The sequence below is a fragment of the Rhinatrema bivittatum genome, chromosome 3 (genome assembly GCF_901001135.1).
Source record: "Rhinatrema bivittatum chromosome 3, aRhiBiv1.1, whole genome shotgun sequence".
NCBI lineage: Eukaryota > Metazoa > Chordata > Amphibia > Gymnophiona > Rhinatrematidae > Rhinatrema > Rhinatrema bivittatum.
In genome coordinates this window covers 445180913-445198140 of record NC_042617.1, presented here as the reverse complement: position 1 = coordinate 445198140, position 17228 = coordinate 445180913, and the positions used below count along the sequence as shown (strand labels likewise).

At 44.0% G+C, this 17228-nt stretch overlaps 1 protein-coding gene across 2 annotated transcripts in view; it reads left to right on the top strand.

Moving 5' to 3' along the window:
* Nucleotides 1-17228, top strand: part of MBOAT2 (membrane bound O-acyltransferase domain containing 2) — a 625362-nt gene that overhangs the window by 546815 nt on the left and 61319 nt on the right. For both annotated transcript variants that reach the window (XM_029595828.1, XM_029595829.1), the window contains one exon: nucleotides 5452-5635. In XM_029595828.1, coding sequence (XP_029451688.1) covers nucleotides 5452-5635 — 184 coding nt within the window. The remainder of the gene's footprint in view (nucleotides 1-5451; nucleotides 5636-17228) is intronic.

The following is a 17228-nucleotide window of genomic DNA, read 5'->3' as shown; positions in this document are numbered from 1 at the left end:
GACTCCAATTTTTCATTCAACAATGGTCTCTTATTACACAGAACCAGTAGATTGTGCAGATTATTTAGAAAGGTTGGGTTTTGTTTTGTTTTTAGTATTTAAAATTGTCCACCATCTTTACTCCCATATCCCTATATGCATGCAATGCAAGACATGATTGGAGATACTTCATCAAGAATTGAGATTGCATCTGTTATCGCATGTAATAGAAAAGATTCCAAAATCAGAAAGGGAGAAAAAGGATCTATCCAAGGTATTTTCTAGTAACCCATAAAAATGGGGGATTTTGCCCTATTTTGGATCTCACCAGGGGGCAGCATCATCTCTTTTTCTGCTGACCATTCCTCTCCCTATGCAGACGATCATCTTCCTGGCTTTTACCGTCGCTTTATCCACCTGTTTAGTCACGATAAAATCATCAGATACAATTATCCCCCGATCCCACTCTTCCTTTGTGCTTAGAAGAATTTCACCTCCAATAATGTACCTTTTCCTTTGTTTTTTGTATCCTAAATACATTATTCTGCCTTTTGTTAGCATTTATTTTTAGCTGCCAGATATTAGACCATTCCTCAAGCTTTCACTCCTTCCTGGTTGTCTGCCCTGTCACAGATTTTGGTATTGGCAATCCTTCGGTTATGTCACTCACAAAAATGTTGAAAAGAAACAATCCCTGAGGCATAAAACTAGTAACAACCCCCTCCTCAGAAAAAGCTTCATTTACCACTACCCTTTGTCACCTCCCATTCAGCCAGTTTCTAACTCAGTCGGTACTCTAGGATCTATACCAAGGTCACACTATTTATTAATCATCTGTGCAGAACCATGCCCAAGGCCTTGCTGAAATCCAAGTACAGTATGTCTAGCACTCATCCTTAAACCAACTCTCTGGTCACTCAAAGAAAATGATCAGGTTCACCTGACAAGATTTACCTCTGGTAAAACAATGCTGCCTCGGATCTTACAATTCATTGGATTCCAAAAATTGCACCATCTTCTGTTTTAGCAGCAATTCCATTGGTTTGCTCACTACCGAGGTCAGACTAATTGGCCTTTAGTTCTCAGCCTCCAACTTACTTCCCACTTTTATGAATAGTAACCACATCTGCCCTTTTCCTCCGGAACTACTCCAGACTCTAAAGAAGCATTGAAAAGATCATCCAGTGGAGTAGCCAGGACATCCCAAAGTTCCATTGCTACCCTCGGATGTATCTTATTCAGCCCCATCGCTTTATATACTTTAAGTTTAGCTAGCTCCTCATGAACACACTTTCTATCTCTAACATATCTTTAAAAAAAAAAAGTCTTGTCCCCCCCTGTTTTACCTCTTACCCCTTTCAGATTCAGGATTGAAAACTAAATTTGTAAGAGGCCATTTAAATGTAATTACAGCTTCTCACCGATGTGAAGAAAATCTATTAATATCTTGACTTCCTATAATGTCAAAATTTATTAAAGGATTTTATCTTCTAAAACTGCCAAGTAAAGTGCTACCATTTCAGTGGGACCTCAATGTGATTTTAGTTCAGATGATGAAGCCTCCTTTCGAACCGTTAGCAAATTTCGATATTAAGTTTCTTACCTGGAAATTATTCTTTCTGGTAGCTATTACTTCAGCATGCCAAGTATCTGAACTACAAGCTTTGATATATCTACCATGTGTGCAGATATTTTCAAACAAGATAGTGCTAAGAAACTCTCTCTAAGTTTCTCCAAAATAGTATCTCAATTTCTTTTAAATCAGGCAATTAATCTACCTGTTTTTTTTCCCAGAACCACATTCTTCCTCAGCAGAACAAGTTCTGCATACCATAAACTACAGAAAAGCATTTCTGTTTTCCTTGAGTACAACAAAACCTTTTAGAAAATCATCCCATCCAGTGATAAAGCAAATTTTGTCGTCAATGCTTTCTCAATGTATATCTTTCAGCTTTCTTAAGCAGAAATTCTACTCATCAAAAAGATAAATGTTCATCAATTAAGGGCTATATCAGCCTCTATAGTTTAATTAAGACTCCTCCATTCAAGACTTGTAAAGTGGCAACATGGAAATCTATACCTCATTCATAAGGCATTGTTTAGATCAAGGTTCACTAATGATAGTTTCTATGGTGAAGCAGTCCTGAGAAATCAGTTTAAATAGAAGCTTCAGTTTCACACCATTGCTTTTTATTTTTACTTGAATAACTTCTACAGTACACAACTTGAGAGTCCCCACGTGTGGCTGATTGTTTCTGCTTATCTGTAATGGGTATTCTCCATGAGTAGCAAAACAGACAGCTACATAATGCCTCCCATCTCCCTGAAGTGAATCATAGTGGTCAAATTACTAACATAGCTCATGTGGCAACAGCTGCTTGGGAACTCCTGCGCACATTAAGACTTTTTTTTTAGCCTCTGATTTTGAAAAGAGCTTTATTTCACGTCTGTGCCGTCAGATGATGTCATCCACTTGTGTAGAGATTCATCTGCTGCTCAGAGAGAACACCTGTTACAGGTAAGCAACTTTGCTTTATCACTTCCTTTATTTTATTTTTTATTTTTGTGCTGGTTATGCCTCTCTCAATGCATCTCTCTGACTCTGGTCACCCTCCTTGTCACAATGTTTCGCCACCTTGAGATATCAGATACCCCAAGGCCTTTCTCCTAGTCAGTGCACATCAGCATCCTCCTACATGTACAGCTCCTTAGTTTTGCATCCTAAATACACTTTTATATTCAGTTGTAACTGCCAAGCATTCAACTATTGCTCAGCCTTGTTTAGCTCACATTCTGTCTACTATATTGCATATCTCTACATCCTCTGCAAAAGCACAGAACCAAAAATAGTCAGATTGTTTGCCTATGGAGCCACCTTAACTTTTTTTTTTAAATAGTAATTAATCAATTAAGTGTATCCAAACTTTTGCACATGTCATATTCACTGTTTTTCTTATTTTCAATCTGTTAAAATCAACAAATAGTAATTTTGTATTAAAAATTGCAGAAAGATATCGTTTTTAACTATGCAATGTAGGACCCTCATAATAAGCACTACTGGTCACCTGACCTTCATTGGTCCAGATTTCTTCCAATATCTAACATAATAAATGAGGCTTGACCGATGTGCCGCAAATGCGCAGTAGAGAGCAGCTCTATTGCGCATGTGCAGGCGAACAAGTCGGTCAGAGCAGAGCGTCAGCTCTTTGAAAACATGGCGGTGGCGGCGAGGAGCAGCAGCAGCGAGGGGCTGTGGCGGCGGCGGCGAGGGGCAGTGGTGACGGCGAGGGAGAGAGGGACCTCCCCCGGAGATCTTCCATTTGTGCCATCCGAAGGGGTTGTGAATGAGCTGAGAGAAGGGGGAGTGACTGAGGGGAGGATGGGAAGGGAGTAGGGAGTGACTGAGGGTAGGAAGGGGAGGGAGGAGGGAGTGACTGAGGGGAGGGAGAGGAGAGAGGGAGAATAGAGGGGGAGGGGAGAATGAGGGGGGGGGGGGGGAGAAGGGGGAAGGAAATGGACCGAAAATTTTTTTTTAATGTAGCCCATTGTTATGGGCTTAACGGCTAGTTTAACATAATTTGTATGTGACACTTTGCTGAAGTGTTTAACTTTGTACCATGTAGAGGTTGTATCATCTTCTCTTCACTTAGGGCAGGGGTGGCCAACCTTTCACATATCAAGAGCCACAAAACCAGATTTCATAGTAGCAGGGAGCTGCCTCTCCTTTGAGGAGTGGGGTGGATGGGAGGGTACCATCCCCCCAAATTAAAGGCCAGTACTCAATTCCCACTCCCCCTGGCTCCACTATTCTCTCAATCCCCGCACATTCTGGCCCCACCAGCCTTTCACTTCTGTCTCTCTCTCTCTCTCTCATCCCCCCCCCCCACACCCACACCCTGGCCTCACCAGTCTCTCCCTCTTTTTCCCCCTCCCCACCCTGGCCCTACCAAGCTTACTCTCTAACTTCCCTCACCACCACCCTCAACCCACTAGTCTTTTTCTTTCTTAACCCTCCACTCAGCTATCCCTCTCCTCTCTCCAACTTGTCAGTCAACTCCCCCCAACTCTCTAGTCACCCCCTCAACCAACTAGCCAGTAATATTACCTCAAACCAAGAAACCCCCTCAGTTAACTTGAATCTGCTACCCTTCCCCTCACATTCCTGGTTGCTCTTGCGATATTTGTGTAACCAGAGGTTAAAAAGCGTTTATAGTCACATTGGTGGCTAATGTCCATGATGCTGCCCTTTTCAGGTTCCTGAAGTTAGTTGGAGCCTTTGTGGCTGCTAGGCCAGCAGCCCTCCATTGTTTGTAGGAAAGAGGCTGCCAGAGGAGACAGAAGGCTGGGGACAGTGAGAGGAGCTGTTTGGGATCGTGATCTCTGCAATCCTGGAAGTAGCAGTAATATGCCAGTGATGAGGCAAGGCTCATGCTGCACTACCAGCTTCCCTTCAAATGACCCAGGAGGAATGCCTAAACATTTGCACTTAACTGCATTTATCCAGTGATCAGCTCTTTTTTGGGAAAAACAAATTGCCATTTTGTAAACTAGGGTGATGCGGCATTTTAAACTTTCATTTCTGCTTAGAGCAGGCTGCTGCGAAAGATTAGAAATACAGTAAACTAAAAAAAAACGTTAGTTCGTATATGGGAGTCAGTTGCTTACTTTATTGTAGATATATAGGGACAGAGCCTGAACAAATAATGTGTTGATGACTTCATGTAGTTGAGTGGTGAAGAAATTAGATTGTGATGTTTGGATTTGATTTAGAATCACCGTGATAATAATCTTCTACTGTCCAAAATCTGTTTAGGCCATGCAAAAGAAAACAGTTTATACTGGTAGTGCAAAACACATTTATTCAGTCTTTGACAGAGAGAGAATTATCAAGGATGAAATTAGATCATATTAAAATTGCCTGTAGTTATCTTGCTGATTTGTTTTGAAAGTACTTGTTTCCATGCATAGACTCCTTTGTACCTGAGGTCAGGATTCTTAGATAGGCACCTTGCATTAGAATTTTATGGTGGAATCTCTGATCAGCTAGAACCTTCAAAGTATTAGAGGGTGTGTTGAAAGAATTAAGAACATTCCTGCTTTCAAGGTGTCTGCCAAGCTTGAGGGCTTTTAAAGTTGGTCGTGTTGCAGTTGTTGCATGTCAAACAGTCTGCACTTTTGCAGTGGTTGTTCCTCGTTGATATTAATTTCTTGCTCATGTGTATCTTGAGGACAGGCTCCAAGTATGGATCATAGAATGTATGGAACGACCAACTGCTCAACAGTTAAAAATCCATCTGAGCAAACCTGTCTGGAAATCCTCAGGGTGTAATTTTGGAATAAATCGTAGTTATTAAATGCCTGACAACTTTTTATTATTATAACTCAAATACAAACTCATAGCTTTAGGCTTTATTCCTTCCAGCAAGTCTTTGAAAGCATGTATCTCACAAGTTGCTTATCTTTGAATTACAGACGCATGCCAAGTCTACTGGAGTATTTAAGTTACAACTGTAATTTCATGGGTATCCTGGCAGGCCCGTTATGCTCTTATAAAGACTATATTACTTTCATTGAAGGCAGATCATACCAACTGAAACTGTCTGAAGCCAATGGAAAAGAAGAAATAAAATTTGAACAAACAGAACCATCTCCAAATGTAAGACCTACAGTTTTTGCAGTGCTGATGTTTCCTATAGTCATTGCATGAAAAGCTTGGTTTGCATTATTCATTTTCAGGCATAACTCCTCAGCTGTTAGAATTTATTATTGTTTAGTACTATTTGTTTATTACAACATTAAAAAAAACAACCCATGTAGCTTGTGGAATGCTTAAGGATTTTGAGTATTTTTCCTTCCCAAATGGAATTATATTAGATAAATCAGACTGGATTCTGAAACCATAGGGGCAGATTTTAAGAGCCCTGCTCGCCTAAATCCACCCAAATCCGGGCGGATTTAGGCGAGCAGGGCCCTGCGCGCCGGTGAGCCTATTTTACATAGGCCTACCGGCGCGCGCAGAGCCCCGGGACTCGCGTAAGTCCTGGGGTTTTCGGAGGGGGGCGTGTTGGGGGTGGGGCCGAGCGCAGCGCCGTTTTCGGGGCGTGTCGGCAGGGTTTTGGGGGCGGGCCCGGGGGCGTGGTTACGGTCCGGGGGCATGGCCGCGCCCTCCATACCCGCCCCCAGGTTGCGTCCCGGCGCGCTAGGGACCCGCTGGCGCGCGGGGATTTACGTCTCCCTCCGGGAGGCGTAAATCCCCCGACAAAGGTAAGGGGGGGTTTAGACAGGGCCGGGGGGGGGTGGGTTAGGTAGAGGAAGGGAGGGAAAGGTGAGGGGAGGGCGTTAGAGGATTCCTTCCAAGGCCGCTCCGATTTCGGAGCGGCCTTGGAAGGAACGGGGGTAGGCTGCTCGGCTCGGAGCACGCCGGCTATATGTAATCGATAGCCTTGCGCGCGCCGATCCAGGATTTTAGCGGATACGCGCGACTACGCGCGTATCTACTAAAATCCCGCGTACTTTTGCTTGCGCCTGATGCGCCAGCAAAAGTACACGAACGCGCCATGTTTGAAAATCTACCCCATAGTGAGTATTGCCCACCTTTGAAAATAATATAATCAATCTGTTACAGAAGCATAATTATTTGTGTAGCTTCTATAGTGTATTTTAAAATGGCTAGGAGAAATATAGCAGCATTTGAGCCAATGGGAATATCAGCATTGTAATTAAATTGCTCCATTTTGATTTGCCTTTTCTCATTTTCCTTTAACATAGTCAAGTGGTTGTGGCACAGCAGTAGCCGATGCTTTGGGTATCTGCTTCTGCTTATATTCATACCTCATTACTCATCCCAGAGATGGACTTTGCTACAGCTTGGAAAGCAGTTAAAATGGCTTAAAATGTTTAACATAGGGGTCTAAGGGAAAATAGGATACTCTGGAGATGATGATTTTATGGGGACAATTAACAAACTGATCTAGCAGTATCAAAAGCAGATTAACGCAAATAGATAGGATGATTTGAAAATCTCCCCTCCTCCTTCAGTGTGGGTAAAAATGTATGCACTACTTTTACCCATGCAGAAAAGGGATGGGGTTAATGAAGAACAGCAGCTGCAAATCCATAAGTACTTTTATATCTGTGATCCCTACCAGCCCTCATTTTTCAAAGGAAAACTCTGCAGGGAGTTTCCTATTGAAAATGAGCTTGTAGGTCTCCAGTGATCTGCATGCTGCCTAGAAGGTTTTAAAAATTGCCCCCTGTGGTACTAACAAAAAGTATGCAAAGATGTCACTACATGAGCTTTTGAGCCTCATAGGTCTCTGTAGAAGAGACTTGTGATTCCCCGAGATGCTAATTTACAATACTGTCTATGTGAAATAATTGAGAAGAATCAAACTTGCTTAATCAGACAGCATTATGTGATTGCACATCAGCAATCAGAAGGTATTAATCGGTGACGAGGCCACTTTAATAGTGCCTGATGGCTTCTACAAAGTCTCACTTGAAACAAATGTACATGCATTAAAGAGTTTATATTTTCTTGGATGTTGAAATCACTTAATCGTTGGTTTTGTGCCTCCCATTAAACACAGGGAATATGCCAAAGTTATTCACTTCACATTTTTTGTTATGTTCTTGCTCATCTTTGCTGCATTTTTTCTGCATTATTACATCTCATATGCAGATATAGTTTTTTGTTACAATTCTCAAAATGGGGAGAAAAAGAATAAGCTTTGTGAAAATAAGTCCCTGATTGTTGCGTAGTAGTAATCCATTAGGATGAATTTATCACTGTTGATCCTTACAGTTATGCTTCTGGCCACTATGCGGCCTCCCCTCCACCAGAGGACCCTGGTGAGCCCTGTCCAGAACTACATTCTTCAGGGCGTCCCTGGAGTCTGGCTCCAGCCTCTGTGCCACCACCACGAGCTCACCCCCATGTCTAGCCAAGCTTCTCTTATCTGCCTGCACCATGCCCAGATCCCAGTCCTATTTATCGTTGCCTAGCCTCTGCCTCAATGCTTCGGCGTCGAGTTCTGCTCATCTCTTTGCTCTAGCCATTTCTGCCTTGTGGCCTTCTAAGGCCTTTCTTTGCCTCACTGTGTGGCCTCCAGGCCTTCTGATTACTACCTTGCCTAGTTTTGTCTGTGGCCTTTGGGGCCCTTCTGTCCTCTGCCTTCTTTGTCTTTCCTTTGTGGCCTCTGGGCCTTTGGGCCCTTCCTTGTTTGGGCCATCCCTGATCTCTGGCTTCCTGAACTCTGGCCTAGCCCTGCGGCCTCCCTAGGTCTCTCCTAGTCATAAGAACATGCCATACTGGGTCAGACCAAGGGACCATCAAGCCCAGCATCCTGTTTCCAACAGTGGCCAATCCAGGCCATAAGAACCTGGCAAGTACCCAAAAACTAAGTCTATTCCATGTAACCATTGCTAATGGCAGTGGCTATTCTCTAAGTGAACTTAATAGCAGGTAATGGACTTCTCCTCCAAGAACTTATCCAATCCTTTTTTAAACACAGCTATACTAACTGCACGAACCACATTCTCTGGCAACAAATTCCAGAGTTTAATTGTGCGTTGAGTAAAAAAGAACTTTCTCCGATTAGTTTTAAATGTGCCCCATGCTAACTTCATGGAGTGCCCCCTAGTCTTTCTATTATCCGAAAGAGTAAATAACTGATTCACATCTACCTGTTCTAGACCTCTCATGATTTTAAACATCTCTATCATATCCCCCCTCAGCCTTCTCTTCTCCAAGCTGAAAAGTCCTAACCTCTTTAGTCTTTCCTCATAGGGGAGCTGTTCCATTCCCCTTATCATTTTGGTCACCCTTCTCTGTACCTTCTCCATCGCAATTATATCTTTTTTGAGATGCGGCGACCAGAATTGCACACAGTATTCAAGGTGCGGTCTCACCATGGAGCGATACAGAGGCATTATGACATTTTCCGTTTTATTCACCATTCCCTTTCTAATAATTCCCAACATTCTGTTTGCTTTTTTGACTGCTGCAGCACACTGAACAGACTATTTCAATATGTTATCCACTATGATGCCTAGATCTCTTTCTTGGGTTGTAGCACCTAATATGGAACCTAACATTGCTCCTCAGGGCCTTTCTGCTCTTTATCCTTTGGGCTTTCCTGTACTGTGCTTTCCTTGTCATGTCCAGTCCTGTTCTGTCTTGGTCCCAGTGTTCTTTTTTTTTTCCCACTAACTCCACACAGCTCTGGTTGGTTCCTGAGTTCCAGTGCACCCTTACCTTCATGCAGCTCCAGTCTGATCCTGAGTTCCAGTGCACCCTTACCTCCACACAGCTCCAGCCCAGCCTGCACTCTGTCCCTGAGCTCCAGCCCAGTTTTCACATCATCTCTTTCTCCAGCTTCACCAAACTGCCCAAATCTAAGTCTAGTCTAGTATCGGTTATATGTAAGGGCTCTGCCCAAAAGTTCTTGTTTTTTGTAAACCGATGCGATGTGCGAACGGCTATCGGTATAGAAGAGACTTTAAATAAATAAATTAAATAAATAAATAGTCCATTCTGCTGGTCTGTGCCACCTCGAAGGTGGTGTCTACCACCCTTCCTCCGCTCCGAACCCGCAACAGTAGTTTGCATCATATATTTAACATGCTAATTTTCATTTTTCTGATGGTTATACCCTCAAATTTGATAGATACATTTGAACTTGAAACACTTAGAAATATTCTGCCCCCAATGTAGTATTCTTCTATCCCTACTGTAGCATTGTTCTAGGTATTGTTCTTGCTTGCTCTTTGCCTTGTCTGTTACAGAAATTGGTGATCATGGCTTCCCGTCCGGTTTGATCTTTGGTAGTCTATAGGTACTCTGTGTTGGTATTGCCATTTTCTATCTAGTTACTAATGATATTCCTGTATGTGAACCTTTCCTACTATTACTGCCACTAATCACTTTCTAAAGAACTACTCAATGTATACAGCACCGTACAAATATGCATAAGAGACAATCCCAGCTTCATAGAGATTCTAAGCTTATTAAAACAGACATACACGAGAAAATAGACTTGAAGAGTTTCATTTATTGAGGTGAGAGGAAGGGTCAGGAGTTGAGCTTTAAAGGCAGGAGCTTTTTTCCCATTAATTCTTGTCTGATATTGCAAGATAATCTCTACTGTCATTTCTTACAATGTATCCTAAAAACTGAAGTTTGCCTGTTCACGAGGAGGATCATTTAAAAGGGGATTTTGGTCAGAAAAATCTTTCATTTTTTATAGAATAAGTTTTATTTCAATGACCATGTGCAAATGTGCTATTTCACCCCACTTCATTCTTATACAGTGATAGCAACAAAATACAGATCTTTGTTTTAGTCATATTCTACTGACATAAATATGACGAGTATCAAAAAACATTTCATTCATTATGCTCAACAGATATTACCTTAAAGTACTACTACAGACACCCAGCAACAGTCTGTAACTTATCGCCACAGGGACACTTTAATGACACTGCATGAAATGTTCAACACTGATCATTTTAAGATCCTTTCTACTTCTTAAAAGGATCTCATTGTCGCTCTTCAGACAGCTTTATCATTTCTTATGAATATAAAGTTTTCAAATTAAAAGGTATCATCACATGCTGCAGCAGTCCTTTAATTTTTCCTCTTGCTCCCAGTTGTACTCATCCCTGTTTTATTGTAGCTGTAACTATTTTATGTTTAGCACCTATTATTTATTTCGTTCATTGTTCCTTTTATCACTCCACTGTTTATTGTAAACCAGCATGATGTGATACCCTCACAAATGCCGGTATAGAAAAAACTAAAATAAATAAATAATAAACTGCATAAATTTTGGATGAGAATTAGGAAGAAATAATTTTTCTTTAAAAAAAAAAAAAAAAGCCCAGACTCTAAACTGTATTAATATTAAGAAGTGATAGTACCCCATTTATTAAGGTATTAAGAGTCTAATGAACAAAAATGTGTATATGTGTGTGGTGTATACCCTAAATTTTATGCCCAGTGTATGTGTGTAGTTATGCTGTATATAATTGCTCTTACTGCTTATACCTGTTTTACATCAGGGTAGGACCTATTATAACTGCAAGGTTAATGGGTCCTGACCAACACAGAGAGAGGGTCACCATGTAGGTAGGTGGTTTTGCTAGAAGGATTGTTGAAGGGGGGGGGGGGGGTGTATGTATAGATGTGTGTATGTATATGTGTATAGGTATGTGTGTTTGTTTTAAATGATCTTTTTACAAGCATCTACAAATCCTAAATCAAAAACCCAGAATGAAATCTGCTACAACCATCAGCCATGATCTGCAAATAAAGCTCTACTAACTGTCCCCTCTGTCAAATCAGCACATCTCACGCAAGTAAGGGAAAGAGCACTGTCACTGGCTGGTCCTGTACTCTGGAATACCATGCCACTCGAAATAAGACTACAGACAAATCTGAAATTATTCAAAACTAATCTGAAAACCTGGCTTTTTAAACAAGCATTTTATAAGATAAAGAAAAGGAGAAAAATAGTTGAGCGATAAGGATGCACCAAGCTAGAAGTTTTTAGTAACCTACATAAGCATATTAATGTTAAAATCAAACTGCCTAATTTGTTCCTAACAATCAGGTTTAATTTACACACCTAGTTTATTATTTTACATTGTTACCGTACTATGATGGCACACTAGTAATTTGTAATCTATACCACCCATATTTCTCTTTATCGTGCCCTTCTGTAAACCGTTGTGATGGTATTTAACTTAACGACGGTATAGAACATTTTTTAAATAAAAATAAAATAACATCTCAGCTTTCTTTTTTCATGAGTAATAAAATTGTACAGACTCCCTTATCGCCTTTATCATCTTCTGTAGCTTAATTTATATTCTGTCTATATTTTTGCTCAGGATGCATTTTGCCCTCTGATTTTCTTGTAAAATTATTTCTTGATGGGTTGTGATAGTAACAGCGCTCGCCCCGCCCCCCCCCCCCCCCCCCCCCCCCCCCCACACACACACACACATTGATTGTGGCTTGAAATTGAGCTTTAATGATTTTTCCTGGTTTTCTTATAATTTCTATTCTGTATGCATATTCTGTGCAGCTTTATTTTTTTTCTCTCAAGTTGTCTTGATTGCAACTTTGAAATATAAATAAAAAGTTACAAAAAAATGTCAGGGTAGAATCAGTGATCATGCCTAACCTCTTCACATGCGGCGACATCTGTATACACGTATTTTCCAACTTCAGAATAGAAGAATTCTGTAATGGGCTTACATGCTGCAGTATAAAAATTTTGGTTTTCGCAAGACTTAAGGCAGTCTTATTGTATGACAACTAGGGATGTGAATCGTTTTAGGACGATTAAAATTATCGTCTGATAATTTTAATATCGTCTTAAACCGTTATGGAACACAATACAATAGAGATTCTAACGATTTATCGTTATAAATCGTTAGAATCGTGAGCCGGCACACTAAAACCCCCTAAAACCCACCCCCGACCCTTTAAATTAAATCCCCCACCCTCCCGAACCCCCCCCCCCAAATGACTTAAATAACCTGCGGGTCCAGCGGCGGTCCGGAACGGCAGCGGTCCGGAACGGGCTCCTGCTACTGAATCTTGTTGTCTTTGGCCGGCGCCATTTTCCAAAATGGCGCCGAAAAATGGCGGCGGCCATAGACGACACGATTGGACGGCAGGAGGTCCTTCCGGACCCCCGCTGGACTTTTGGCAAGTCTTGTGGGGGTCAGGAGGCCCCCCCCAAGCTGGCCAAAAGTTCCTGGAGGTCCAGCGGGGGTCAGAGAGCGATTTCCCGCCGCGAATCGTTTTCGTACGGAAAATGGCGCCGGCAGGAGATCGACTGCAGGAGGTCGTTCAGCGAGGGTTCCGGCGCCTCGCTGAACGACCTCCTGCAGTCGATCTCCTGCCGGCGCCATTTTCCGTATGAAAACGATTCGCGGCGGGAAATCGCTTTCTGACCCCCGCTGGACCTCCAGGAACTTTTGGCCAGCTTGGGGGGGGCCTCCTGACCCCCACAAGACTTGCCAAAAGTCCAGCGGGGGTCCGGAAGGACCTCCTGCCGTCCAATCGTGTTCGTCTATGGCCGCCGCCATTTTTCGGCGCCATTTTGGAAAATGGCGCCGGCCAAAGACAACAAGATTCAGTAGCAGGAGCCCGTTCCGGACCGCCGCTGGACCCGCAGGTTATTTAAGTCATTGGGGGGGGGGTTCGGGAGGGTGGGGGATTTAATTTAAAGGGTCGGGGGAGGGTTTTAGGGGGTTTTAATGTGCCGGTTTTGCGATTTTACGTTTTTTCGATTTTTTACGATTTTTCACGATTTTTCACGATATTTTACACCCCCAAACGGCAACAATACGATTCCCTCCCCCTCCCAGCCGAAATCGATCGTTAAGACGATCGAGGACACGATTCACATCTCTAATGACAACCATTGCTTAAGAGCAGAAAGACAAGAAGATACAATGGCAGATGTTTCCTCCCAGAAAAAGCTCATCTGGACATAAAGTTGTATGTCTGTGTATATATGGTGTCCCATACAAAGGCCAGCAAGCAGGCAATGAATTAAAAAATCCCAGCATTAGTAACCAGAGCAACTTAAAATGTCCAGTGCTCATTAATGCAGATTCCATCTGGTAAAAGCATTTTTCCAGAAGTAGTATGAACAATTCAGAGCTACACACCCCATCTTTTAGATATTAAAAAATATACTTATTGACTGTGCTAATTCTCATAATATCATCAGTTTGTACAAAATCAATCATTCACAGAACACAAATTGGATCCAACTGTTTATTTGGCCTTGGTACCAAGGATTTTAACTCTAATCTAATTTGATGTACTTTTTTTTTTTAATCAACTGTCCGCCAATGTCCTTCTGTTTGACTGATTTTGTAAGCACTTTATCTACCCAGACCCTAAGATGTACATCTTTGTGGCCTGCTTTGTATACATTTTCCCCTATTTATTTATTTATTTTAACACTTTTTTATACCGGCATTCGTAGGACACATCATGTCGGTTTACAGTCAACTGAGAAAGGAAATTACAATGAACAAGGGAGGGGCTAACTGGGTAATATACAAAATACAAAGGAAGAGAGAGTCAACAGCAGAATTACAACTTTTTGCATTCAAGTTAGGGTTAAGTATGCAAAGGAACTTATATACAAATTAAACGAGGCATGTACACTTGAGAAATTAGCATGTGGGGGCTTATTTACAGTATGGGGAGGCAAGTGCACATATGTATAGTTAAGAGCTAGAGGGGGGGAGAAAGTAGGGAGGGAGCAGTGGGAGAGGGGCGGGTGGGGTAAAGTGAAAAAGGGGTACAGTAAGGCACGGGTACTTTGAGGGAGGGGTTACTAGGGGGTGAGAGGGAGGGGTATTGGGGGGCTAGGAGTGCAAGGGAAGGAAGCAGGGGTAGAGTGAAAGGGGTACAGTAAGGCACGGGTACTTTGAGGGAGGGGTTGCTAGGGGGTGAGAGGGAGGGGTATTGGGGGGCTAGGAGTGCAAGGGAAGGAAGCAGGAGGGGTGATGGGAAGGAGAGGGGGAGGACAGGGAGGTGGTATAAAGGCTGAGCGTGAGCTAAGGTGGTTCGTAGGACAAAATTAGGATTGAGAGGAGTTGGGGTATGCCTGTCTAAAGAGCCATGTTTTGATTCCTTTTTTGAAGTGGCTCAGGGATGGTTCTAGGCGGAGTTTGACGGGGAGGGAATTCCAAAGGGTGGGGCCCGCAGTAGAGAAGGCTCTATCCCTGGTAGTGGTAAGGTGTCCAATTTTAAGTGAAGGGATTTGGAGAGTGCCAGCAAGGGAGTTTCTCGTGGGGCGATTAGCTTGACGGAATTTTGGCATATTTAGATATATATTTTTTTCACCCTGTACTTATCTCCTGCACGTTTGGGCTTCCTACTCAGTTAGAAGCAGCCTATTTGCGCGATGGCTCCATAAGCCTTCATGAATTTTCTCTCCTGTTTATATCCCCATCCCATTAGCTTTAGTCCAGTTATTGCCACAGCAGTCCTTCAATTGCTAGTCATAAATCATGGCTCCTTTCAGAACCCTGCAACCACAGTCCCTAAGTCTGAGTGCTTGTTTTTACTGTTTCTCCGAGGATAAGCAGGATGGTAGTCCTCACACTTGCATGCCGGGCTCCATCAACAGATGGAGCCCGGCATGCAAAAATGTTAGTTTCTAGAAACTTTGACTGGCACACTGATCATGTCCAGCATACCGCTATCCACGCGTCCACCTGAGGTCCCTCTCTAGTCTCTTCTTTTTCCGTGCAGCTATCGTCTTGCAGTTGTTGGAGCTTGTGCTCTTTTTGGATATCGGAAAGCTTTTTCCCGATCGATTCGTTGAATTTCCTGCACCGGGTCCCTCTCCATTCCCCTGGCTTAGTTGGGTGGCATGGAAAGCTTTTCTCCCTTCTGTGTGGTCAGTTCTCGGTGGTGTCTCCCTCGGTACCCACTTGTCATCGACTGCTCGCTGGGCTTTTTCCTGTAATGGCATCAGGTTTTCATTGGTGCCCCCAGTAGTACCCCCTGGAACATGTCTCTCACTGATCTGTAATTGGGAGTGTCGTTTTTGTGACCAGATGACCCCAATGGCCGGCGTGCCTGCCTTGACAAAATGGAGAAGCTTTTCGGGTCAAAGAAGTCTGAACCATTGACTTCAGTGTCAGGGACACCAACACCAAAAGGCCAAGGGGGAACCGATGGACACTGAGCCTTCGCTGTCCACCCCTCCATTGGGGTTCTTGATGGAGAGAGGTTCCAGGGATCGGTCGTTGTCGGTATCTTCATGTTCCAGGTCATCAGCATAGTCTCCTTCCTCCTCGGCGCCAAGGAAAAACTAGGCCAAGCACCGTGGGAAGTCCAGGAAACATCGCCACCATCTCAGTCTCTGCACGGTTTACAGTTCAGGTGCCTGTCGCAATGCCCCCGAAGCGATTCTGCGGAGAGGAGGCACCGCCCTCCATCAAACCCAGGAGTCCCAGGCATTCCCCACCAATACCGGTGCTGGGCACCGATCTCCCTTGGGGCTCCAAGGGAAATCTGATGATGCCTCCCCCCGCTTCCATCCGTCCTGTCTTCAGCGGATTTCCCGGAGGAGTTGGAATGCAGGGTGCAGCAGGCGGCTGTCCAAGCCCTGCAGGACATCGAGCCACCGGCCCCACCCATACCTCCACCGGTGCCGGAGCCTGCACCATTGATGCTGGCACTGCTGCTGGAGGCCTTGATGACTTTCTTGGCATCCTCCCCACACAGCTTCTACCAGTGCCTGGGAGTCATTCAGTACCCCAGTGACCACCATTGCCTCCTCCATCTGGTGTGATTCCCATTGTGGGTTCCTCCGAGGAGGAAGGTCCATTGCAGCCCGTGGCACCATCACGGCCCTTGGTGCTGTGACAGGTGTTGCCCGGTCCAGTGACAGGTCCTTCAATGACCTTGGTGCCGAAGCCAAGGGGGCTGGGCAGGGGCCCTCCACTGGTGTGTCCAGGAGATCTTAGCAAGGAAGTCACCCCATATGACCCGTGGGGTGATGAGACTGCCGAGTCTTCATATGATGACTCAGGGGATCTTCCCTCAGACTCGTCTCCTCCGGAGGAACAGTGCTGGACCCTGCCTAAGGACCTGACCTTTGCGGGATTCGTCAGGGCCATGGCATAAACCATTCCGTTCCAGCTTCTGATGGAAGAGGATGCCAGGCATAAGATGCTGGAGGTTCTCCAGTTTGTCGATTCCCCGAAGGAGGTAGCTGTTACCATCCATGAGATCTTCAAGGAGTTACTTCTTAGGATTTGGGAACATTCCATCTCAGTGCTCCCGGCGAACCGGAAGTCTGATGCTGTTTATTTGGTACAGCAGGCCTTGGGGTGTGAGAGGCATCAACTCACTCATCAGTTGGTTGTAGTGGAGTCTGCCTTCAAGAAGGCAAAGTGCCCCTGCACCCATGCCTCCACCTCTCCGGATTGGGAGCACAGGGTGCTGGATGCGATGGGTAGGAAGGTGGTTCAAGGCACCACATTGATTGCCCGTATTGCTTCCTACCAGCTGTACATAACACAATACTCTTGAAACCTCTGGAAGCAATTCCAGGAATTGTCCGAGCACCTGCCCCAGCAACAGCAGAATTCTATTTTGGCAGTCGTCCATCAGGGCCTAGAATGTGGCAAACACGAGGTTGCTCCACCTATGACGTGTTTTAAACAGCTGCTAGGATGGCGGCAGCAGGTATTGGGAC